Source organism: Vicugna pacos, chromosome 26 (assembly GCF_048564905.1).
Source record: "Vicugna pacos chromosome 26, VicPac4, whole genome shotgun sequence".
NCBI lineage: Eukaryota > Metazoa > Chordata > Mammalia > Artiodactyla > Camelidae > Vicugna > Vicugna pacos.
The window spans coordinates 13,784,831-13,812,478 of NC_133012.1; the positions used below are offsets into that span (position 1 = coordinate 13,784,831).

General features: G+C 34.1%; 1 protein-coding gene across 1 annotated transcript in view; it reads right to left on the minus strand.

The window, feature by feature from the left end:
- SGCZ (sarcoglycan zeta) overlaps positions 1-27,648 on the minus strand; it is a 454,199-nt gene that overhangs the window by 240,276 nt on the left and 186,275 nt on the right. The window contains exon 2 of the mRNA XM_072950366.1: positions 2,586-2,780. Coding sequence (XP_072806467.1) covers positions 2,586-2,780 — 195 coding nt within the window. The remainder of the gene's footprint in view (positions 1-2,585; positions 2,781-27,648) is intronic.

Here is a 27,648-nt window from a genome sequence, read left to right on the forward strand (position 1 = left end):
TGCTCTAATGTAAGAGGACTACAAATTATTTCACACTTTTTAAGTACATACCACTTAATCTGATATATAGTATTTAGTTGTGAAAATCTGCAACTACTTAAGTGACTTGGAATTTTTCTGAACAATTATGAATCACTGCATTGAGATAGTATGTTACCTTACAAAAAATATCTTGAGGCAATAATCACAACTTTCTTTTTCCATTTATTTCACGTACATATAAATAGCTAACATAGCTGAATAAGGAGTCTTCTATTTTGATTATAAAAAAGGAAAATTGTGATTTAAAAAAACAAAAAAAAGAGAAAGATATCCCTAAAAGTAAATAAATAAATGCCAAGGCTCCTACGGAAATAAACTTCTCTTCATTTTCCCAAGGAATATGCTGACTTTTACATTTTGGCTAGCTGAGGTTCAAATTAGATAGCTCCACAGGTGACAGAGATCCTGAGGCCTGTGTGGATGCTGAGGACAAAGGTGATTGTTTCAATTATTTTCCCTGAATGGCTTGTGCAGCCTTGGCCTCAGCATGGGGCAAGGTATTGGGAGGCTGATGCATGCAGCCATGTAATTACGCATTTAAATCTGTTTTCTTAATTAATTTAAATATGATTCAGAAACTTACATGGATTGAATCTGAAAATTCCTGTGGCCTGATCACTGGATAGAATCAAGGTTCCCTAAGGTGAGTGCTGATCACGCGTTCATGAGCTTTTAAAAGATGCACTTTGGTAGATGAAAAAGAATGCTGAAATTTCAAGACTTGGAGAAAATTCTATTCCTCCTCTCTTTAACAAAAAAAAAACGTTTTTTAAAAAAAAGTAGCTATTACAACTGCTAGTTCAGCTGATAGTTAAGAGGGCATGAAAACATATACATTGCCCCTACTACATGATAAATGAATCCTAAAGGAAGCCCAGATCTTAATAACTGTAGGTAGGAACACAGCTCAGAAGAACAAAAAGACTAGGGGTAGAATTAGTGACATTTGTGTCAAAATATTCCCAAAGTTTTTTTTGTTGTTGTTGTTTGTTTGTTCTGGGGGGAGTCGGGGGTGAGTTCTGAACCTACTCCCGGGACAAAAGAATGGTTCATATGTTTAACCAGAGAGCATCATGAAGCAATCATTTGCCTAGTAGCCTCCAGCTCCACCTCTAGCCACTCATGGGCTCACAGGCCTTGATCAATGACCCTGAACATGTATCCATCTCTAGCAAGCAGTTATCGTCTCTAATCCTGGAACATACTGAGTTTTGCCCATCTTCTCTTTCTTTCTTTTCTTTCTCTCTTTCTCTCTCTCTCTCTCTTTCTTCCTTTCTTCCTTCCTTCCTTTCTCTCTCTTTCTTTCTTTCTTCTTTCCTTCCTTCCTTTTTTGATGAATACCCTTTAAAATTTGCAGTGAATTGGAAAAAACGGAATCCTTGCTCAGCTCACTTTTCTCTGTGAGCATATGCTGTTTTATGATGTGCACAATTACAGTTTTTTCTCTTTGGAAGGCTAGGCCACCTGCCCTCCCAGTCTCCTTCCACATAGAACTGTGGTGCTCACATTATGGACACGTGATGGGCTCATTTTCTCTTTTGAGATTCTGTTTCCAGTTTGAACTAGTAAAGTTTGAAAGAAACTACTCTTGCTAAATCAATACACAGCAGAAGTTGGGTTTTTTTTTTTAAGGCTGCTCCATATAGGAAGATCAGTGAAGTTAAATAGCCAGCTTTACACTCACCCCTGAGGATGTAGAGTTCTAAAGAATAATAGTAGTTTGGCCAGCAAGTGAAAAATACCTGCTTAGATGTGAAGATAGCTGAGGCCTCTAAGCAAAGGCAGAATGATTTAAAAGCAGAGTAAAGAAATTTAAGAATTTGGCCAGTAAATATGAAATAAGCTAAACTAGACTTTGCTGGAGCAACTAATTTTCCCAGTTAAGACATTCTCATAGATTTATTGTACACACTCAACAAACTGAAGCAAAATTCATCAGTGGGTTATACAATTAGTTTGCTATGTTATTAATTTTCATAAAAGAGTGATATAATTTCTGGTTTATCTTTTATTCACCATGGTCATGCTGTGAGAGAATGAGATCACCACCTGATGACAATTACAGACATTGGTCCGTGCAGCCCAGGAAAATTCCAAGGTTTAGACTGGATCATGCACTATGTTACACAGGAAGTAGATACAGACAGGCAAATCCTCTATACAAAGTATTTCAAAAGAAGTTGTGATTTCTAATATTAATTTTAATATGAAATATCATCTCTAAAAACAGACTCATTTTTTAGATTCCCAGATTTAGCAAGCAATAGTTCAAGCTTATTGGTTAAAAGTTTTCTAACTTCCTAATACGTCAATGTGCCATGCTGTTTCATGATCTAAATACCCCACACTTCAATGGCAGATAGTAATATATGTGAGTCATGATTATATATTGAATGCAGCCATAAAATAATATATGACAGTCTTTGGAATTTCAAGACAAACTTATAATCATTTAGATGAATAACTTCAATTAAAAAAAAAACAACGAACTTGTATCATCTTTGAACCAAAAGCAATAGATATAAAATCATGGTGGTACTTACCACAGTAAAATTCATAACTTTCAATATCCAAATTGTCATGGCTAAGTTAACTATCATGGTAACCAACAGCAGAAGGACAAAGAAGTATAAGCACCTCTTTCGCCATCCATAAATTCCCACTGGGTAAAGCTGTGCATTCTCGGCCCTTGGCAGGTTATTCTGTTGTGTTGCTAATATGTATTGTTCTCGTGTCATCTGAAAAAAGAAAAAAGAGAGAAAAGAAAAAGAAAGAAGCGTTCAAAAATAAAATCAATGATTTTCTTTAAAGCAAAAGTCACAAATATCTAATAATGGGTAATGAGTGCTCACATAATTACTGCTGCCTACTCAAATTAATTAATTTAACTTAAATTAGTTAAAATGTTACAAAAACCCTCAAAACATTATTATAACTTTTGCTTTCAGAGCTATTTAACTGTTACAACTCTAATATGTGAATCATTTTCAGCTGGCTTTGCCCAGTCCTAATATTAGTCTTTTCTCTCAGGAGTCTGTGAAGACTCAGTCCTACTTCCATTTATCTACAGCCAAGCAACTCAGTGCACAGCCATGCTACTCTTGGAATAAGCTCCACCTGTTCTTTGGAGCAGACAGAGGTCAACTGTATCACAAGGTATTTTTGTGGCTTTATCTAAGAATGCAGAATATAAGTAGCTCAGTGAATATGTTTTTATAAAATGTCAGCGTATTTGCAAAAATCTATATAAAATCACTTTTATTAATCAATATGTAGATATAGGTATTTAATCAAAACTCTTATTTAGAACTGTTGGTTCTTTTATTTATTTTAGTTGTATTTCAGTGAGTTATCAGTAGCAAACTGATCTCTAAAAGAACAAACAGTATACTTACTATCCCATCATATAATGTAATGAAAATAGCAAAAGTCAGTTTTGGAAAAAGGGAGATGGCATTCTTTGGTAACATACAAATTAAGGTTCTAAATTGATGTTCAAAGAGCAAGTACATTACTGTCTGAATACAACCTAAAAATATGGGTAAGAAATGTCAAAGAATATGTACTGGGTATGTAATTTTCAGAATAACATATTAATTATATGGAGGATTAAAAACTTCAATTTTTATAAAGTATGATTTTTCTATAGGACAATAATTGTTCAGTTTTTTCTCTTTGTTCTCATATTTATTTCCTTGCACATGCAATTAAATAATTAAGACACCAACAGAAATAATGCCAAATAAGTTCTGCCAAAATAAAAAGATTAACAAAAGAATTAAAATGACCTGTTAAGTAATATAAAATACATAACATAAAATTATTAAGTTATGATGTTCAATGAACCACTCTTATTCTAAATAAAACTATATATTGAGAAATGCAAAAAATCTAAGTTATATGGTTTTTTCCCATTTTTCTTTTTATTTTATAGCTATAACTTCAAATTGTATTAATGTACTGTTAAACATTATCTTTCCAAAATTTTTTATAATTTAAGTATATTATACTTAATATAATCAATAGTTTCATACATTAAAATAAATTTTAAATGTATTAGAAGAGCTAATACTATTAGATAAATTAAGAACAAATTATTTCATAATATAAAGAATTACTTTTTTGTTTATTGTCATTATTATTTAGGTTAATATTTAATATTTCCTGGAAGCTAGCCAAAAAGCTTTAGTCCTTTGATTCCAATCTGGAAGGGAGATGTGTAACCTATTAATCACTATGTAACGTAAAGCCATATAACAGATGACAGTGTGTCATGAGAATTTACTTTGCTGAAGACTTTGGTGGAGTAAATTTATAGTTCTGACAATGGTTATGATTACAAGATAGAGAATATATTACAGGAAGAGGATAAAGGGAACTTCAGGGACCACAACAATTAAAGGGAAGAACAAGAAAAAGGCTCGTTTTTGAGAAGAGGAGGAGTATCACTGTAAGAGGGAAGCAGAAGAATTCAGGAGACTGAATATGCCCAGCTGAGGAGTAAGAGACCTTCCCCAGTGCAGATGGTCTCTGAAGTCACAAGTAAAACTGAGACTATTCAGATCATACATTTCCTTTAATTTCATATTAAAGCAAACTCCCTTCATAGAATATTCTATTTAGACATGAAGGTGAAATTAACATGTCTTTGAAAAGAAATGAGAACTTAATGAGACTCCAATAAACACACAACATTACAAAGAAAGTGATCTCTCAGCAATAAAATTGACTTTTCTTTCTTTTGGTAAAGCAACAGAAATTCAGTAACTATATCAAATAGGATAACAAAAGACCGAGAGAAAAAGTTGTCAAGAAAACATGAAAAATGTATTGCTTAATTGAAGCTGTTTTATCACCTCAAAAATTCACTGCTATTTTCTTAAATAAAGATGAGTTTAATATATACCTTATTCATCACAAAGTAGAGTATCCAAGCTGCAAAAAGACACGAGATTAGAGTTTTCTTTAAAAAGTTTCTTCCTTTCAAGATCACACAAGCTTTCGTATTGCTTACAATGCAGTAACAGTACTAGCAGAGAACACCATACAACTCGAAGAGATTAAGCAAACTGCCCTATATTTGAAACTTCCACAACCTTTGCCTAAAATGTTAAATACTGGCCCATTTTTCAAGTATTAAACATATTATGAAATATCTTGGTTCCCTTGGCATCATGAGAATTCCATAAATAAAAAGTTGCTTTCAAAATGTGAGTAAAATTTCCAGCAAGATGTTATGAGGCTAAATGAAAGATGCAATGGGCCAATAGAACTAGGCCTTATGAATGTTTCAACATTTTTCTCCAAAGGTATGGAAAATCCAGCTTTCAAAAAGGGTTATTTTGTGTAGTGAAGTTAATAATGTGGTGTATCAAAATTAGAATAGAGTGAATTAATCATTCATTAATCATTAATGACCTAAACATGGTTCATCCCTAAAAATCTAGCCCTAGGAGAGAAATTAACTAGAATACCAGAGACCATTGGCTCTTATTCCCTTGCTTCACAGAAGCGCTCAACGATACAAAATACCACAGCCAAGGGATTGTTATAATTACTGTAATCTACCTGGCATTATTATTTAAGTATCTTTATATAAATACTCAGAGCAGGGTACAGTAGTTGAGAATCTAGGCAGAAGTAGGTAAATATGATTTTAGTGACAACTATGTTCAGGTACAGTTCAAGATGGCTGCACTCATGAATTTCACATATTTGTGGAAAACACAATAAACAAAAACATAGAAGTATATGTCTAAATATGTAGAAAATACATAGAAAAATGTCAAGTAGTAATATGCTCTGAAGATAAATACAATAATAGATTCATTATAGGAGCAATAAAATACTAAATAGTGACATATGCTGTGAAGATAATAGACATGGAGATACAATGTAGGGGAGGAAAACTACTTTCAAGGTGGTAAAAAGAAAGTGCCTCATAAAGGAAGTGACACCTAAGATAAAAACTAAAGTGATGAAGAGTTAAAGGAGGTCTTTGAAGATCCTACTTGAATAGATCTTTGAAGATCTATTTGAAGGTCTAATTAGGGTGGGCTACATAGGAAATTAAAAATGAGGAAATGGAGAAAGTGAGTATAGACATTTTTTGAGAGGCAGCGAAGAGCAAAGAAAAGGGATTGCAAGATGATAGTATGAAGTCTGGGACTGGAGTATTAAATCAGGGGCCAGTGTGAGTCTATCTGAAGGATATGAGATAGACAAGGGAAAATCACTGAGGTCACTTAATCTGGGACCAAAAGTTGAGGTGACAAATCCGGGATCCAGAGATGAGTTAGGCATTTTCAGATGTGTGGTGGCCAAGGAACTAGTGACAAGGACAGATCAGATGGGCTCCACAAAGTGGGAATGACATAGACAGTGTATAATTGTCATAATCCAATGAAAAGCTCTTGGTCTTAGTTATGCACTAGTATTCTGACTCACATCAGCATATGCAAAACTGAAAGGAGCTATCCTGTGGTTAAAGTTCGCAGGTGCCTGGCTCTGGGACATGTGGCACCCAGACTCACCTCCTCCACAGCCCACTTACTCAGAGGCTCCACAACCTCAGGCTTGCTCCATTTGGATTTGTGTGTAAGACCTAGAATGCTAGTAGGCATAGGTACGCTCTTCTCCTTTCAAACCCCAGTAGTCTCTCCGCTCTTTCAGTGAAGTTTTATTACTTATTTTCTAAAATTGGGAGTAGAGAAAGGAGGGCATATGTGAATATAATTAGATGTGGCATCTTTCTGGATAGACAGAAAATGCTAAAGAATATTCGACCTGTCTTCGTTTTTGAGAACAGAGGAAGAAAAGAAGGGGTTAAGGGAGATTATAATGCATAAGTGCTTTAAATTGTTTTGGTTACACTAAGGGGGGAAAAAAAGCTATTAATGGAATGCTTTGTTTTATGTTTTGTAAGGAAGGAATATTGTCTGAAAGGATGCCCAAGTGACCTGGTCACATGTTTGCATCCTTATGACCCTACTAGGGAGGGAGTTTGAACAATTTAAAAGTGGCAGTAAGAACTGAGAAGTGTGGAAGTGAGTTGTAGGTCATTGTTTTTTTAAAACTGAGTTTTACCAAGAATAGAAAAAGGACTCTCGGACTTCGCCCCAAAGCACAAGAACATTAGAAAGTTAGTTCAGGTCCAGGTATTGAGAACCTAATTTCCCAGTCCAGATTTTACCAGTAAATTGTCAATCTGATGATAAAACTGTAAAAAGAACCCAATTTTGTATTTTAAGTCATATAATTGATGTAATTGCTTTTAAAATATCCCATTTAACACTTTAAATACTCTGGATATAACACAGAGATGTAAGCACTAAGACTGGAAGGAACTAGCAAATTATTTTTTAACTCACTTCCATTCCTTAAAACAAAAACATAAGTATAAATTAAGCACCTCATTTTTACTCAGACCTGTTCCCTACATTCCCTGCTATGGGAAATATGAATATAAAAGAGAAGCATGTATCTCCTGGAAAGTAAGCTAGATAATTTGGGGAATTGCTTTTAATTTCTGATTACGGAGCTAGCAACTGGCACATTCAAGTAGAAATAAGCAACATCTTTGTGACCATAAAAACTGAATCTCGGTTCCAAAACGCCTTAACTTCCTCACTGGGAGTAGCTTAGATTCCAGGAGAAGTGGTAAATCATGTTGGTGTCACTGCTCATTAAGTGTTGATCATGCCAGATTTAACAACACAATTGTCTGTTACTTGTTCAAACAAGGAATGGGTACAGTAAGCTAAATGCAGCCTCACACTGATGTGCCAAGAAGTCATTCTGGGCTGGCCATTCTATTCTGTGCGTCCCAAGGCAAGTCACTTAGCCTTCCCCTGCCCCAGTTTCCTCAGCTCTCAAATGAATATTACATTGACTTACATAAGAGCAACATGGGAGTAGTATAAAAGTGGGGTGTTACAGTTCTTCTCTCTTTTTAAATGGTCAAAATACTCATTTAAAACACTAGTCTTCCCCTGCTTAACTAGAGGTCCCCTACTTCAGTGCTGTGTATTTTGTTTTAAAAGACGTGACAGAAATATCATTTTAAAAACACGATGCTTGAAGTGTCCAAATTATATGGTGTAAACTTCACACAGCAGAAAGGCATTTTGTTTTCTGTTCCCAGAAAATGAGTCTCTAAACAGCTACTAATGTTGAAAGAGATTGAAAACAATATAGTCAAGTCCACTTACTATGGCAATTGAAACTTCTCCCTATCTGTGATATTTAATTCTCAAAGGCACATTCTAACATGATGGCAGTTAAAATTTGCTATTTAAGAAAAAAAATGTCCATTTGGAATGGATTTTTTTTTCCAGTTGGTTTATGGGAAATGCTGTAGTCAGCTTTTACAGCCTGCAAAAGTAGCAGCCTTGCAACTGAATTTCAAGAATGATGAAAGATATCTCAGTCAAATGGAGCTGCCTCTTGAGATAGGAAACAGAAGAGGCTTCTAGCCAAGGCTGACAGTACAAAAGAAACCTGAATAGGCATTAAAAGGGCAACACATTCTCAGATGAATAAAAGGTTTAGAAAATGTGGACATTTGCAAAGACTTTTTTTTTAGTGACCCAGTCATCACTATGGGCTTATTTTACATACTTTATGCATCCTAAAATTAAGCTCTTTTATATAGGAAATATTTTTCTGTCTTTAATTGGATGAAAACTCCATCACAGTTTTTGGCATTTATTTAGCCACATACTTAGACTTAGTCTAAGTCACTCAATTCTCAGACTCCCTTACGTGCTATTAACAGAAAAAAAAAAACAAAACTTGGCCCTTAAGGCAATTTTGAAGGAGGCTGAAAGTCTTTTGCCCACTCCAAGGTATATCAGCACCAAAAGGTAAAACAACATGGGTGTTTGTGAGCACCACTGACACTAAGGTTGTAAGCACCAGGGCCCATTGGCAAGCACTGCTACACATACACAGCGGGAGAAAAAGGAAAAACCCTTAAGGAAAAACAAATTTGCCAGAAGTACAGCTGGAGAGCTTACCTGGGCAAGTGGCACGTCCATGCTATTTAAAGCAATAAGGCTCAACAGAAAACATGTTTAAAGGACAACAATAAGAAAGAGAACTGGAGAGAGAGGAAGGCTTATTGGCTTCTGTTCTACCAGCAAGCACAAAGGCTTCATGAGAACGACAGAGTATGGCCTTGATGATTAATTGGAAAGCACCACAGGCTATGAAAAATCTTGCAAACAAATTCCAAAATACTTATTCTATTAAAAGTCTTTTTTTTTCCATTTTCACAACCTTAGTTCTATTTCACTAGAGTTATTTAAATTATTTACAGTACAGTCAAATTTGGCAGTTTTTTGGGTTGTTTTATTTTTTTTTTTGAAAAAATTTTTTAACTTGTAACAAGCTCTTAAGAAATGTGTTCTGTCTGAGGTTAGCTCACTTTTGGAGATGAGGAAATTAGGAGATTCATGAAGAATATGTTTTAAATTAGAATGTACTGCTTTAAATGAACTCAGCAAAGATGACTTTGTGAAGATCCACATAATCTTGTCAAAACAAGTTTTTTTATTCCCAGCATAACTAAATGCTGACTACCTGGGTAAAGACAAAGCTGCCAGGCCAATAATTAGGTTTCAAAACTGCTGAATTATTGTTTTAAAAGGAGGTGGGGGGAAGGTAAGACCTACTTTTGATGTAACAATTTGGTGGCAAAGAGGAAATGCAGACCAGTTCAGCATTTGATGGCATGAAGGAGGGATGCAGAAAGAAGCCTGAACAGGCATCGTGCAGCGGGAACAGTATGGACAGCTCTCTTCATCAGTGCTGGAGAGGTGGCCCCCTGAGGGTTGTCCCTGCTCCTCCGACTCTTCCTCTGTCAGGTCTTAGTGGGGGCCATACAGGAGAACATGGGCCGGGAGAGAAGGTGGGTGCTGCACCCAGCACTACTCATACCAACCTTGGTCGGGCACACCTAGATCGTGAGTATAATCTGTCTTTCTACCAGAGGTGAAAAACGGAAAGAGAAAGGGACTGAGGACCCTTTGATTTTGGGTTTTAATACCACAAATCAGCCTCTTTCCAGTGCTCGTGGAAAACTAAATAAGGTGAACTGGTTACCCTTAGCTAAGGAACTTTGGGGATGGTGTGTGTGTTGTACTTTTTTTTCTTCTTCTTTCTGTCGTCTTATGGTTGTTTCTTGTTTTTACTTACGAAGGGTAGCAGAATAGGCCACCCCAAGATATGCCAATTTGGCACGCTGGTAATTTTGAGCTCCTGGCACTTGAAAAACAGCAAATCCAGGAAGAAGATTTCTCTGCACTCCCCTTCTCTGCCTGTAGAGAGTTCCACCGAGAGGAACTCAGCTGTCATAAATCCTCTCCCCAGGAGTTTCACCAACAGGGAAAACTGACTCTTGTCATGAGAGGGGAGACTACAGATGACTCCACATGAGACTCATTCTGTCACAAACCATCACACCCCCCATCTTTTCTTCCAAAGGCTCATTCATTTTTTCTAAAAATTGTTTACTCTCCCCTAAGAGACCTACATTCGCCTCCTCTTTCCCTATTAAGACGACGTGTTAAGCCTAAATTCTAAGCCGCTTCTTTAAATTTCTCATTTTCCCCTGGGCATCTCTCGAGTTAGCATTAGGGATATATTTTAATGAAAGTATTTGTTTTTCACTCTTGTTAATCTGTTTTTTATTATAAGATTTTCAGCTAAGAATGCATTAAGGTAGAGGGGAAATTATTTTTCCTTTTTTATACTCACAGTAAGATTACACATCCCTTGGCTTAGAATTCTTTTATAGTCACCCTAGCACCAAACAGAGCAAGATATCCTATAAATGACAAATTGAGATTCATAACCCCTTTTATTGAATCCATGCTAGACATTCTGCTGGTAGCTTTATTGTTGACTCAGCCGAAATCAAATTGATTTTTATATTAACTCAGAAAAGGGGCCACTTCAGGAACCATAGTAGTGCCATTTAGTGCATTACTGTTACATCCATGAGCTTCATTAAATAATTCAATAAATATCTGTTGATTCTATGGACGGATGAATATGTTTAGAAAGCATGTAATTCAGGCAATTGGAAACATATTTAGGGAGCATGGTTAGAGTGAATGGGATTATATCTGATTCAAAATAATATTGTACAATCGTAGATATACCTTTTTTCCATTTGTGAACTGGAAAAGCTGTAGCTGTTTCGTGTCCTTAATGGACTAGATGATATCTCAGGGATGGTAGTGGGGGTTTCTGAGACAATGATCCTTTACAATGTATCTCTAATTCAAACTTCAAAGCTAAGCACCCATTCTGAATCTGTAGCACTCTAAAGTAGGAACTTTCTGAATCCAATTAAATACAATACAGATGATTGAGCTATTTAATCAACCCAGTGTCCCTGATTCTACTGATAATGGCACAATGTTTAAAGTCATTATACCTTAAAAAGCTAAGAATGTTATCGATGCTTAGATCCCATGTCTCTTTTTTTGTGCAAGGATTTAAATTGGTGATAAATTCTAGAAGATGCAGTGAAGCCCATTTTAGTAAATTCAGCAATGAGTGAAGAGGTAGGTGACTTCTAATTTTAGCAAATTTATTCAACAATATTTATGACTAAAAGGAAATAAAATTTCACTTCCTTAGCCCATAAAAGAAAAATCCTGTTCTATAAGGGTGTAGCTTACTCATTAAGACTTTATATCTCTGCATACAAATGAATATGCAAAGCAACTTTACACAGTGTCCCATTTGTGAATTTATCACTGTTTAATTAATCTTATTGTTGAAAATTTGTGGTTTTTTATGGATTGTTTTTATTCTTACTCTACTGTTTAAGATCTAAAAAGGATACACTTTCCATATTTTGAAAAAGTTATCCAGATTTTAATACTTACAATTATATAATTTTTGCCTTTACCCTATCTCCAGCAGTATCATCATTTACACATAGCAAGCTCACAGAAAATGTTTAAATAATTGATTTCTGTTTGTTCCCCAGCAACAGGAAGAGCAAGGACAGCATTTAGAACTCAGACCAACTTGTCATTTTTTATTTATACTCTATTAGCTAAAGTGTCAACAACCAATGTTACCAAAGCATCTCAGGAGTGGAGTGCTTTACTAAATGAGCCACCCGTGGAAATACTAAGGAGAAGAAAATGTATTAAATATGTCTAAGCATTCAGAAAATAAAAACTCAAATGGTCCCTGCATGTAAACGAAGAGATGTGTAAACAGAGACCCTTATCAGAAGTGCATGTTCTCATTCCTCCCTCTCCACCTCACTTTGAGCCACAGACGCACTCCCTCTACCCTTCACACGCTTTGTATCAGGCACTTTGCCTCAGACATTTACTGTAAACAAATGGTGTAGTGTCAAGATCTTGCACTGGGTATATACTGAATTAATTCACCACTCCTTTACATCATTAAGGGTAGTGAAACCTTTGGGAAATGGTGTCAAGTCTGGCACTATGAGAATATGCAATCTTTGGAGAACACTGGATATCTAGCAATCACTTATTTTCAAGCTTCATATCCTATAGATTCAGTTGTCACAATACACTGCATCTCGGGGGTAGTTTAATTAATGAGGATTCTCGGCAAAGGAAATCATTTGAGATTTAGGGAGTGGCTAGGGATTGGCATAAGGTAATGTAAAAAAAAATACATGGATTTTATGTCCATAGGCACAATCATTTTTTTCTCTTGGTTTTCTTTTGTATATCTAGTTTAGGTACAGTTCTGCATCTAGATAGACAAATTGACTAAAAAATCCACGTAAGTTTCCCCAAGTCTAAGCAGATGTTACATATGCAAGAGAGTGATATGGTTTAAGATGAGTATTTTTGTTCCATTGAGTACTGTGGTTGCCTACTGAAGTGATTTAAGGTGCAGTTAACCATGAGTGGTTTTGAAGTACTGCAGATCTATTGGGTTGAAGATTTACTCACTCATAGCCTGTTTTACTGATACCCAACACAAAGACAGTGGGAGGGAAAGGTCCTCAAGAAGGATAGAGCTGATAAAAAAATAATCACAAATACAGAATGTCTGTAAGCTGTGGAAAGCAAAGGCAAGAACAGCCAAACTGCAAAATGGGTATATTAGGAACAGAATGTCCAGGGGAACAATTTTCAAAAATAAAAATATTACTACATTCATCAAAATACTTTAGAATATAAACACTAAAATAAGTCATAGAATTAAGGGCTAATTTCAATTATGATTTTTCAATCATTGGAACAAGTTTCAAGGAAACCATTTTGGAAAATTTTTTAAAAATGGTAATACTTTAAATGGTGGTAAGGTAAATGGAAGGGTCCTGATGACAGAAACCTTCAAAAGCACTAAATGTTAATCTAGAAATAAGAGATTATAAGCCTACTCAGTGTATTATAATCATTTTATAATAATTCTCTGAAGAAAACTTTAACGGAAATATTTAGAGGATAATAGTAGTATAAATAATAAACTGACAAAAAAGTAAATAGTTGTAGGAATAAAACCATCTTTATACAGAGAGAAAATTTAGCACAACTTGATTTCTTGGAAATCAGAATTACATTTATCAATAAATGGACTAGAACAAAATAGTGAGAAGTTTAAAAATTCCAAAAATAATTTTGGTTACTAGTTGTCTTTATGGTACACACACACACACACAAATAGCTGAAACAACGTGTAGGAGATGCTTAACACAGGGATGGCATATTGGTTATATGTGCCCATTCTGATCAATCTGTAGTAGCTGCTTGGAGAGACGGGTGGATGGGGCTTCTCCCAGACTCTGGGGAAAGGAACGCAATGATTGATTACAGTACAGGAGGCTGACTCATTCAAGCAGAGTTTGCTCATATTTACCATCCATGCTCTCCTTCCAAGAAGAAGGAAAGTGAACGTTAACACTATAATTTCAAAAGTAAATGCCTTTCCTGAGATTCACACCCACTGCACCACACACTTCATAGACACACATAGCTGAGAGACAGTCTCCTCGAAAATAATAAAATTCTAAGGTTAGGGAATGAGTTGTCTCATGCATTTGTCATTATTTTTTTTCACACCATTCAGTGTGCATCATGATAGAATATATTAGAGTCCAAGTCCATAATAAACTTCCAGAGCTCACAGCATGAGGCAGTAGATTCATGGGAACAGAGGGACTGAACTATACCAGTTTTTTCAGAGACAAAACAGCATCACTCATGTTTTATATAATGTAGCTTCAGAGTATGGATAGTTAATGTTCACTGAAGACAAAAAGCAAAGCACTTCCTGCAACTTATCAAACTGTCAGTTATGCCAGGATGCACTGAAAAGGATTCAAAATAATAAGATAAAGGAAATAAATAAAGGGAAGTTAGTGAACAAAAGGAAAACTAGAGTATATTACTTAAAACCCTTTAATTAGTCTGAATGTTTTTCATGTACATTATTGCAAAGTGTGTATATAAATGCACATAAGCACACATACAAATAAAATAATATAATAATATATTGGGGTCTATTACTCAGACTTTACTCTTCTGAAATTACCACACTCTAATAATTCCAGAAAGGTGAAAAATCTGTGAATACCTTGTCTTTAATATTTTTCAGAGAGGAAAAATTTCAATTATTCATCAATAATCATGCCTATCATCTATATTCAATCCTCATCTCCAAATTCTCTAGCATTCTTTCCAAAATAATGTATATCCAAAATAAGTATGTAATTTATATTCAAAAATACATATAAATTATAAATATGCTTTGTATCAATTAATAAATGATTTAGCTCTTAACTTATTGAGGTATTTTCTTCCTTTCTTTCTTTCCTTCTTTCTTTTCTTTTGAAAACTTTTGTTCCCCTTTTGAGGTCTGCATCCATGTAAGATTTTCTAAATTATTTCTGTAACAGGGCATAGTATTAAATATAACAACGTTCTTGTTTGCTTCTGAACATGACTGTTAGGGATGCAATACTATAAGATCTTGTCCTTTTTCTCAAGGAGTTTACAATCTATTTGTATATTTAAATGTTGATATAAGGTATAGATTTAAGCATGCAATAAGGCCTATAGACCACATATATTTACGAGGTAGAAGTGAGAACAATTATTAGATGTTTGACTTGGAGAAGGAGATGGGTTACAAATGGGCACTGAAAGACAAGTAGAATTTGACTAGACTGTCAGGAGAAAGCATAGGACTCATGGGTGGCCAAAAGCCCAGACAAAATGAGAAAGCCGAACATAGAAGCTGAAATATTCAAGTAACTGCTGTGTGGGAAGCAGGTCCAAAATTAGCATGAATTTATTTTTATAATGTGGATTTGGGTTAGGTCTTAGAGGGCTTATATTTTAGGCAAAGAATTTTAAATGTTATGATGAAAATAAATAATATGTGTGTAGCAGAGAACATTGGAAGAATCTGAGCTAGTGACTAGACACATATAGTTAATATGTTGTGGACATTAATGTAAGGAAAGGAAACAGAAGACAGGTGAAATGGTCATGAATGAAAACAAGACCATTGTAAATGTTTAGGTTATTACGTACATTGATTCTGAGCAAAGAGAGTGAATTGAAAACAAAAGAGTTATGGGTTATTTAGGGCCAAAGCCAGGATAAAAATTTTTTTTTCACAGTACCAAGAACAGTATCTGGCATATAGTAGAATTCCATAATATATAAGAAGGAAGGGAGAGAGGCAAAGAAAAAGAGTTATTAAACACATGTTCTCTGTAGGCATTGGACTAGGTAATTTCACATACAATATTCATTGGATGACTATAAGTTTTATTATGCTCATGTTCACATACAGGAACAGACTGAAAGAGTTTAGAAAATTTATTCAAAATCACTTGACAAGCAAATTATAAGGCTTAAATTGTTTGCAAAATCTTGAGCCCAGGTTCTTTCCACCATCTCAAGCTACGGGAAACAGCAAGAAAACTTCTAACTTACTCGAGTTTTAAGGTAAGGATGCTTAAAGGTCATGAAATAAGTAGGAAAGTATTCTGAAAAGGTCAACATTTAAGAGATTCCTTGAAAATAGATAACTCTACCAATAAACATTAGTTGTTAGTTTCCCCACTGAAATACAAAAACTTCAATGAGTGTTTGCATTTTTATTTGTATTACTTATCATGAAACTTCAATTGCAGCTACATAAATATTTTAAAAATTTAAATGAATAACATCTTATAATATCTATTTTTCTATCTTTGTAGTTCTGAAAATAATGAGTTAATATTCCTAGACTTTTTGGTATTTTTTCATGTTTTTATCGTAGGGCTACTCAACTATTTTGATACATTATGACTTCCGTATTGTGCAGATTGTATTCCCCCAAAGGTTGCAATATTCTTAATTGTTAAGAGAGATGACATGGAACCAAGGCAAAAACAAAATTTTAGAGTCTTTTAGCAAGCTGTAAAGTTTTACTCTCACTCTACAAAGATTAATTTATGAAAAATATATAAGAATCAATCTCTGAACTTGAAAATATAATTACCATTGAAATTAATGATACAAGATTAGTTCAATACTTAACAAAGAAATGCTTATATATTCTTGATATGTTTGATATACAAAGATTAATTAAATGCTTACTGTCAGAAACAGATAAGAAGATTTATTATAAATAAAGCAAAGGTTTCATGTGATTGTCAGGTCTGTATACTAGCAAACCATGAGTATTCCAAGAAAAGAATTTAAATTACCCTAGGCCAACCATGCAATAGTGGAGCTAACCACATGGTTGTTTTTATTTCAAATTGCTCTAAGAACAAAATCCAAATAAGTCCTTATAAATGCAAAGTGAGATGTTATTAAGCAAAATTATTCAGTGAAACACCTTAGAAAGTCTAATTACTGTAATCAATAAGGCATATCCAGGGATGACTACAGTTATATTAGAAAAATGTTATTTATCCTTGCAACTTCTTTTTTGAATATATCTATCTTAAATATTGTATATAATATTATTTCTAAATGATTTATAATTTGTTTTTATTTTTCAAATTTTCTTAGAAATCCAATTCCCTCAAATGTTATCAAGATAGGAGATAATGGAAAAGACAAAATTTTGATGAGAAAACAGTCACTTGAGGATGGTAATCACTTGCTTAAAATACTGACTACAAAAGATCATGTCTTTATAGCCGGAAGAACAAATTCATGAAAATACATATTTAGAATATCAAATATTTGCAAATCATCCTTAATTCTTCAGTAAATAAACCAAGACAAACTTTGATTTTTATTATTCATTTTATGTTAAAATTCAGAATGCAATTTTGAAAGATAGGCATAAGCATTAAAGATCTAATATATGCAGTCTGTAATAAATACTTCATTTATGTTTCATATAGAAGTTTCTCATTTCCTAATGAGATTCACAAGATTGCTAACTGATAACTGAGTTCAAAGCAAACTTTAACAGAGGGTATAGCAAGATTTCTTTGAAATGCCATGGTCTTTAAAAATAAAATTTCATAAATTAAAAACAACAGAACAGAAAACATTAAGGAATACATTAGTGGATATGACAAAATGGAATCACCTATATTTGCATTTGGAGTTAAAAAAGCAAAAACAAGTCACAACAGTAAGGAGGGAGGCTAAAGCAATCTGTGTTCAGTTTATAAATTCAGAAGACCTTCAAAACATCACACAGGCAATTCATCAGTTACACTTTGACAATCACCATAAGAGTAAGCCTGTCAGTTACTTAGCATTGTGACAACTCCACTTAAAGATACTGCAACTTGTACAAAATTTCAATTAAATTTTTAACAGAGTGACAATCTTATAACAGTGTATCTTAGATCTTTCAGCTATCAATATAGTGGTTGCACCCAATCTAATAGGAAGTGGTTCTTATACTTCTCTATCAATTTGATAATGTCTTAAGTCACTGATTTTTAAATGATGTTGAATTCTAAGTGTAATCCATAAATCAATAAAGTTGAATTAACAAAAAGTCATATTTTTTTCCTGCTCCAGACAACAAATATTAAAGCAGTCTAGCAAATAGTTTTGTTATTTGTGTTTGCAAAGTTATTGTATTATAGATTTATTAACTAAGTTTTAAGACACTAAAAATGGTATCCACTGTTCCCTTGTCAATTTTATAGACTACTTCATAGATCACATCTTTCCAGTGGCTTCTGATTTTAAACAAAGATGTTTAGAAAATTGGGTGATAATACTGTGAATTTATATACAGGAAATTCTGTGTGGATAGACAGACAGACAGATAAATAGTAAATCTTGTGTGTGTGTGTGTGTATATATATATATAGAATATATATATAGTTAAATAATATATAATGTCAGAAGATAAAACCATCTAATAGCATTGGAATCAAAACTGAGTTTTAGATAAGACTGACTTGGCCAATCTTTCCTAGGGAAGGAAATCTTGAGCAAATCACTCTTTAAACTTCACATTTCTTATTTGTAAAACTGAAGGAGTATAACTAATCTCAAAACTTCAGTAAATATTATTATTATACATAGTATCATTATTTGCTTTTAATTTGAAGGGTCATAGGTAGAAATTTCTCTAATAAGGTATAACTGTAAATATTTATAAGAGATTAGAAGAAAAGAAAAAAATATGCAGTACGGTTCATTCAACTAGAAAAATGTATGTGGATAAATTTTGCACTAGATTATCCACCTCCTTCATTTTACATGTGTGGAAACTGAGGCCAAGAAGAAAGTTTCCACAATTTGTCCAACTGGATTTGGCCCTGACAGAATTGGAAACCAAGGTTCCAGTCCAGGATTCTTTCCTGAAGCATGGGTACAATGGCCATCTTGTTGAACCCAGAGTTTCTCAACTGATCTGTCTGTCTAGTTGTTCCTCCTGCCTCACTAAGTTGTCTGTGTATTGTAGGAAGAACTGCCTCCCCAAATACATGAGCAACATTCCTCAGTAAAAACACACTGCCACTCAATAAAAATCAAGTATTTGCATGCTTTTACTTTATTCAGTAAGTTCCTTGTGGTGTGCATTCCTTGAAAACAAGAAAAATTATTATTAAACTCTTACTATCTAGTAGGACAAAGATGATGAATAAGTGAGCAAGAATAATATAGGGTAGGGATTATATGATTTCCTTAATATATAAATAGGAGATCATGAAAAATGACAAAGCAGTTCAGGAGGAGGAGAAATTGCTACTATATTGGAGAATCAGGAAGGGTTTCCTAAAAGATACGAAGAATAAATTTTAATTGGTTAAAATACTTTTTATGTGTCCCATTGAATGCACAGCATTGTAATAAATGTTATGAAGAATTATTAAAATCAAGAAGTTATTATTTTACTCAACAACATCATAACATTCATACTTTCAAGTGATACATGTTATGCTTTCTTTTCTACTATTTTCATAATTCAAATAGTGGATCAGAGTTTGTTTTAAAGTTTATTTTATAAGACTAGAACACCTGGCAAAACCACTAAAATGTCCTACTGAGCTGTGTTCTCTTTGTAGCGATAATTACACACACACGCACGCACACATAGTACTCTATTTAACACTATTTTACTTTTTACAAATATGGTGACATCATTATTTCCAGACCAAGTGAGATTCCATGAGATATATTCAAAGTTGTACAACAGTAAATGAGAGAAAGGAACTAGAGGAGGGTCATCTGCTAAATCTTATACACTTTTCAATGCTTTATATTACCTCTCTTCATAAATAATGCATAAGTAATTAAAAAGAGTACAATTATTTTAAGAATATAAAATTATCTACCAAATTGGACTTCTAAGGTTCTTTTTTTTTTTTAAAGCTCAGCTGTTTCTCTAACTCCTCTGGGAATTGCAAACCAAGTCTCTTTACAAACTAAACTTTTATGTTTTACTCAAATTCCTAGCTTTAGAAATTCAGGCCCCCCTCTAAGTAAACCACGTAATGTGTTATTATTCTCATATTTCATGTCATAATGCTGGTTCCTAATGCTTTTACATATTCCAGCCTAGCAATTAATTGAGGTATATAAGCTTAGAAAACATAATAAATACAAATATATAGAATACATATTTAGAATATAGAAAAGATGTATTATCCCCAAAGATATATAATACACAAAAAGACTCAGAATTTGTGATGCAAACATTTCAATAATTATTTTGCTATCCTTGAATTTATATATTATGAATTTCATAAGATGTTAGCACGCATGGATATTAATAATGTCCATCAGCATTCTTCTAAATGGTTTCACCAGTGAAGTACAGCAATGTGGAATAAAATTCAAAGCTTTAACTCAAAACATTGTTTCCTGCATGATTTTAATGTTTGAAAGCTGAATAATTTACAGAAAGGAAACTTTAGACATTAAAAAAAGAGTACTTGTGACATTCATGTCAAGAGGGCTTAAGTCAGCATGTCTGTTCTGACAGTGCAATTTGCTTGGCTTTATATTGTCAATTACAATTTCACTTTCTTGCTAAGTCGATACAATTAGATTACTACAGGGACATCATTACAGCCACAGGGAGGATGGAGCTGAGGTGTACAATTTTCTTCCTATGATGCCAGCACTGCTAAACAGTTATTGGAACAGTGGTCTGCAAAGGAGCAATAAAAGCTGCTGTCTTAAATACTGTTATGCCATTATGTCATCTGACAAAAGATCACCAAACTTAAAAATGTTAACGCGACAGAAATTTTGCTTTTACCATTAGCCTGATTTGGAAAGGTTACTATAAATCGGTTGCTTCTCATTTATTCATTTAGACATAATTCAGATTACATATTATCTCCAGGCCTTAGGTTCCTAGTGTGAAATTTGAGGGAATTAGAATTTATGGATATTTGATAGGCCTTCAAATAAATGTGTAAAAATAAAGAATAATGCCATATTCTTCTTGATTAGGTTGATGTCTGCTCATAACAATACCAATTTCGGGACTAACGCTTACATCTTACGCTGATTCCAGTATTCTTTCTCACCACCATAGCTTTAAATGGTATATATTAGGATTCATACTCAGAATTCTACTTCCGAGTGGCATACTAATTGATTCCTTTCTTTCTTAATTATACAAGGTTTATTTCTTCTGAGTTTTATGCTCTATTTTCTGCCATCTGCCTTGGTATAATATATCTCACGCACATTATTGGGTCTTAAAAACCTGGCACATTTCCCTACTTCCCTTATTCTAAACAGCAACAATGTCTGTTAAAAAAAAGAACACTTTCAAAGAAACAAATCAAAGATTAATAGCTACGAATTTTTTCTTACTAAAAATTTCAAGACTCTTATACTGGAAAAAAATGTTCTTTTATGATACAATGATAGTCAACTAAATTTTACTGAGTGCTTATGAGATGAAAGGCACTGAGATGGGCTCAGAGATTGTGAAATTATTGAAGGAAATGGGAATGTCTTTCAAAGGTGCTCAGAGTTTGGCAAGGCCAACAGATTAGTAGGAAAATAATGACAGTATAGTGCAGGAGTGTCATTCTGTGCTTCCTAGCCCAATGACATGAAATCATTTATCATTAACTATTCCAATGATCAATTTAACTGAAACATGACGTTTATAACGTGCACATCTACTGCCTTTTTGCTTGTTTGTTTCTGTTGCCTCTGGCATAGTACTTTCAGATAAGTACTGAATTATTTTTGTCAAAAAAAAAAAAAAAAACAACTACATCTGCCCTCGAGTGGCTGATTGACTAATGCCCCCATCCCCAAAGATGTCCACATCTCAATCTCTAGAATTTTTGAGTATGTATCACCTAACTGGTTAAGAGACTTTGCAGAGGAGATTAAATGAAGGGTCTAGAGATGGGGCGACTATTCTGTACTATCACAAAGCCTCACATAAAAGGGAAGCAAAAGGATCACAGTTAGCAGTACAATGTATGGGCTATGATGACAGAAGCAAGTGATTGGAGTGATTTGAGGAAAAGGCCACTAACCATAAAATACAGGCAGACTTTAGAAGCTGAAAAAGAAAGGGGTCCTCCCTTCATCCATCCAGCAGGAATATAGAATTATCAGCATCTTGATTTTAAACTTTGAATCCCCAGGATGGAAAGAGAATAAATGTGAGTCATTTAAGCTTCTAAGATTGTAGTAATTTGTTATAGCAGCAACAGGAAACTAATACACTCACTTTTCAAGAAACTGCCAAATCAGTGTTTTCTTTTGTCTTCTCACTTATATACACTGACTTTTTTTTTTTATACACTGACTTTTAATTTGGCAAGCATGATTATAGCAGGGAAAGTATAAATGTTTCCAAAATGTTGAGAAGCCTTTTACATGAACAAAAGAAAAGCTACAGAAAACAAACGATGAAAAATAAAAGTCATACTGTTTCTGACAAATAATCCTATATTGGAAACTATTACCTAATGGATCATCTTACACTGGATTGGATTTCATGCCCTGAGTCACACCTGGTCCTTTGAGGGACTAGGCTGATTTTGCATGCAGGGTTAATTATTTGATGAGACAGCAGTTTTCAGACTTGAGTTTACCAGATCAACTGGAGAGCTTGTTAAAATACAGATGGTTGGAACTTAGCCTCAGAGTTTAGGGTGAGAGTCCAAGAATTTGCATTTTAATTGTTTTGGGATGATGTTGGTCCTGCTGGTCTACAGACTAGATCTTAAGAAATCTTAATGTAGTAAAAAAAAAAAAAAAAACATGAAACACAGAAGATGTGGGTTCATGTATCTTCCACTTTCTAGCTATGCAATCCCTTAATTCCAGTGACTTTCAGATTCCTTCTCTTTCAAACAATCTCAGAGGTCTGTTGGAATGATCAAACAATGCACTATTTATACAAATTCACAAAGGCTGCAAAGTCACATAAAAACTCAGTGACTATAATTGATAAAAGCCAATAATTTATGCCTATGGTAATGTTATTTAACATTCTGCAGTTTTCTGTAAATGGGCGTATTAAGCATTTTTTGCCATTGTCAATGCTCTCTGTATGTACTTTGTTTACTTTTCAAATTAAAAAGAAAATATGCATGAATGTATGTTCATGTATGCATGTGTTTGCGTATGGAGAGGTATTATAATGATTGTGTGGACTCTAATAATTCAGTTTCCTTATCTGAGAACCAGACACTTACCATTCTGATTTAAGCCTTTTTTTGAAAATTATTTTGTGTGTCTACCATTATAGAGACATTGTTATATCTATACTGTTACAGTTCATTTTTGAAAACTTAACAGATACTCACCATGAAGAAAAGGAGATATTTATTTATCCTAATTAGTAGAATATTTGTTTTCTTATTTTAGACTTTTTTTCTGTAATAAATTATTGCATAGTACCTAGCAATTTTAACTTTTAGCAGCATAAAAATGGCTTTATTTGTGTGTGCTTTGCTTCCTAATTTATTATCACCTGAAAATGTTGTTAACATCAATAATTATGATGAATAAGACTGGGATCCATTCCACCCTTTCATGTGTCCCACTAGGCCATTTCTTCCTGGAGAACCACTGTCATCCATTACCCTTTATTTAAAGCCCTTCAGGCAAGATTAAATACAAGTCATTTCAAAATAGCACTGATTTTTTTTTTTTTTGAAATATACTAAACACTTTCTTAAAGTCAAGGTACATCTGCACCTGGGAAGGTATCAAAACAAGTACATATGTATCTGTATCTATATGTCTGTGTGGGTATATACTCATGCATATATAAATACATAACATGCACACACACACCGCCACACTATGTACAGTCAGGCAGCTGGAAAGGGAAAAGGAATAAGGAGTCAATCCATAGGTAGAACTATAATGACACAGCATGTCTGACAGATGGAACAGTGGATTGAAAGTCTGGTGGCTGCTCTCAGATCCCGCAGAGCTCCGTCAAAAGTAGCTGGCTGGCCTTGAGCAAATCCCGTCTGTTTGCAGCCTCATCTCTTTTCTGTGACAATGAGGGTACCTAAATGCTCGACTTTTAAAACCCCTTCCACCTTGAGTGCTCTGTGATTTGGCCTTGATAGAATGCCTTCAGGAGAAAATTAATAAGGCAAAAAAAGTCCTTTCTACAATGGCTTATGGAGAAAACAGGAAGGAAAAGCCTCAATGAGCAGAAAATTAAATTGTTTGGATGATGTCCCCATTTTCAAGAGTGCAACTTGCCGTGTTAACATAGCAGATGTTCTGAACTGTATAACACTTTGATCGAAGAAAATATTTTAGGTTGTATAGCAGGTAGGAAAAATAACAGACCTACTCAAAATGAATGGAAAAATGCATGTTCAAGAAGACACCACAGAAATGAGGAGCTCTGGGCCCTCCTGCTCATCAGTTTACAGTGTTAAATAATGAAAGAGATAAAACCTGTCACCTTCAGACAGATGGACTTCGAATCCTCAAGACAGGCCGCGGTCTTTATCTCATTTAGTATCTGTCATAATGATAGGTGAAGATATACTCTGCAGTATTTGTAAGCCTTTCATCTTAATGGGTTGATAGCCCCAGATGCGTCCCTTTATGACTGGCTTCCAGCAAAATATTTTACCGAACCTTCCCAATTAGACCATGAACTCTTGGCAGAAGCGGAAAGCTTTGCATTAACCTCTACCCAGCACTTGGGATAACACTGACAAAGAAAGTGTTGCAGAGCAAATATGAAAGAAGAGATAAATTCATTCGGATCTAAGTGTATTTGGTGAAAGATACTTTAATCATTGAATAATACAAAGTAATTCAAATTTTTAACCAGGGTGATTAGCAAGTTGACATAACAAATACACACTTTTTTTTTTCATGAATCAGTATTTCCATTCGGCTTAAATGACAATAACAACTTATGGAAAAAGTTTGCTAATAAAAACACCTATTGTTAATTTTTTTCTATTTTGAACACTGAACCCAAGTTTCCTTGGGCTGCGATAACTGCAGCAACTTCAGTAACAGTAAGTGTTTGGTGTAGAACATCTTTGCTATGCTTCAGTTAAAAGTAAATAGCCTAAAAAAAAAAAAAAACTGTCATCAACCTTTTGGAAATTCTGAAACCTAAGTGACGGTAATAGATTAGAGCATTCAAAACAACTCATGGCTGCCTTTAAATGCCTGAGGTAGTGTAATATTTTCCAACATTACAGCATTTTCAAAAAGTTAAACTATAAGCAGTCATGCTTATAGACAGTCTTACACAGTTTCAACTATTTTTAGAATGTTTTAAAAAGATTTTAAATTGAACAAACTGCAGTTGTGCTCCCCTAACTGAATTAGGCTCTACGAGAGGGCTGCTAGGTGATTTCTCCTACCAAGGCATTCAGTGGGCATTGCATAAGGAACCTCGGGTGCACAGCCATATAGGCCTATTAGGACATAAGAAATGTTCAAGGATGTTAGTGTTAGTTTGGGAAAGTAAGAGTATTAAGCTAATATTCAGTGCTTTCAATAGTAATAGCAGATAAGAATAACTGAATCAGTAGATTACAGAAATGCAAGTCTCTGCCCAGGAAAACAGCCTGGGAGAACGTGATTTACATTTTGTTTTATTTCATTTTTCTCCCCCAGGGTTGACTCAACTAGGAGCACTGTAGTGCATAACAGTAAAACTGTAGAGTCCCGTCTTGCTTTCTCTAACGTTAGTGGCCATTTAGAACAGTTACACAAAACAAAATTTAGAGTAAATACACAAAACAAAGATTCCTTCTGGCACAACCGTCTCTGAGCATTTATATTATTCATATTATTTGCAATTATTCCTTTTGCAAATAATCCTTTGGAGAACACATATGAACAGAAATCTTAGCCTGAACCACTAATTTTTTTTAAGAGACATTATTGGAGAAAGGACAAGAGTCAAAAACATTTAATGTTTTGCTTTCTGTTACTAAACTGATTCCTAAAAATGTTACACACTGGTCAGCCTCATGTAATAGTGCCCATTTCATTGAACCTGGAAAGAGGTTGAGAATTACCATTTTAAGTGTTCAGATAATTTTATAATAATAATATTTATTTAATCTGATTTCAGGTGAGGTATTTTTCTCATATATTTATTAGCAATTTATATTGCACCTTTGAATTATTTGTTTAAATCTAATTTTATTAGCTGGATTTAATGTTGTCTTATCACTTTGTGTATGCCCTTTATAAACTAAGTTTATCAAGATTTTGCCATATTTGTTACAAATGTTTTCCTAACTGCTAGTATCTTTCTAACTTTGTATCATTTTATTTGAGTATCTTGAAAGAGATTTGGTATGCCCCTGATTCTCCTTGTTGCAGTCACCTAGGGAACTCCAGGAGCACCTTCTACCTCCTCACCCATAACAAAGACTTTGGCATTAGGCTCACATTCTCTCTGTCTCTCTCCATCCCTACTCTATATTAATTCTTGATGATTTCAATACTGACACAGATAATCCTTATAATACCCTGGCATCTGAGACCCAAGACTTCCTGTCCTCCAGTGATTTTTTTAACTCCACCCTAACTCATCCATTCAGTAACAGGACTATACACAAAACCTTGTCATGGACAAAGTTTCCTCCTCTCCATAGTTAAATTTTAAACATCTTACCCCTTAACTACTTTCTCTTATCTTTTAAAGTAACTGCTTTTCAAGGATTCTTCTCTTTGCGATTCCAATATAGCGATTAAACCAGCACCTCACTATTCCTTCACGTTCATCTTTGCTTATTTTAGGTGCAATGTGCGTTGTCATAATCATTCTCTTTCTCCATCCTCAAGTCCCTTGTTCCAAGCTTGTTGTTAAAACACACTTATCAAAACGACTTTTGTAATTTTTTATACTTTGACTACGTATGTTTTTGTGATCAATAAAATATATGCCTTTATACTTGTATAAAATGAATCATACTGACTATATTTCTCTAAACAATTATTTTTCTGCTAACATTATTTGTGAGAGTCATTCATACTTTATGTGTGGCTATAATTTATTCACATCAGTACTAATATCATTTATGATTATATCACACTTTATATATTCAATATCCTTTTGATGGACATGTAGATAATTTTATTTCTTTCTTATTATAAAAAAAATGATTAAACGTTCCAGTCCATATTTCTTTGTGCACATGTGTGAGTTTTTCTCTAAGATTTATACCTACAGAGCACAACTGAAGATAGAAGAGTAGGTTCAAATATTATCAAAATAAATAAGTGGAACTACGTACTTAGTTTCTTGCATTTGGTTCCTTTTTGTCAAGAAAATAAGTATTTAAAAGGATGTCTGTAAAGTTGACTTTTTGGACAATTCACATGCATTTTATGCACAGAGGCAGGAGCTGTTATTCTTCCTCAAATCCATTCCCATACATGGAACACACTGGGTGGTGCCTGCTGTGTGATTGTTTAGAAAAGCTATTTCTGATGTTCCCTGGGATTCTCTTTTCTCACTGGTAGTAGAATTTAACATGACACATCTGAGAAAATCTATGATGCACTGCAGTACTGCATTAGATAGGAAGGCGGAGAAAATGGTATTTCTTTTACGTTCCAGGTCTTAGGCTAGAAGACTTAAGTGTACCTCTTTAATTAATCTTTAAAACCCTTGAACATTTATATTTAGTGATTTTTCTGCTTTGGAAAAGTAATTGTCCCTAAGTTGCAT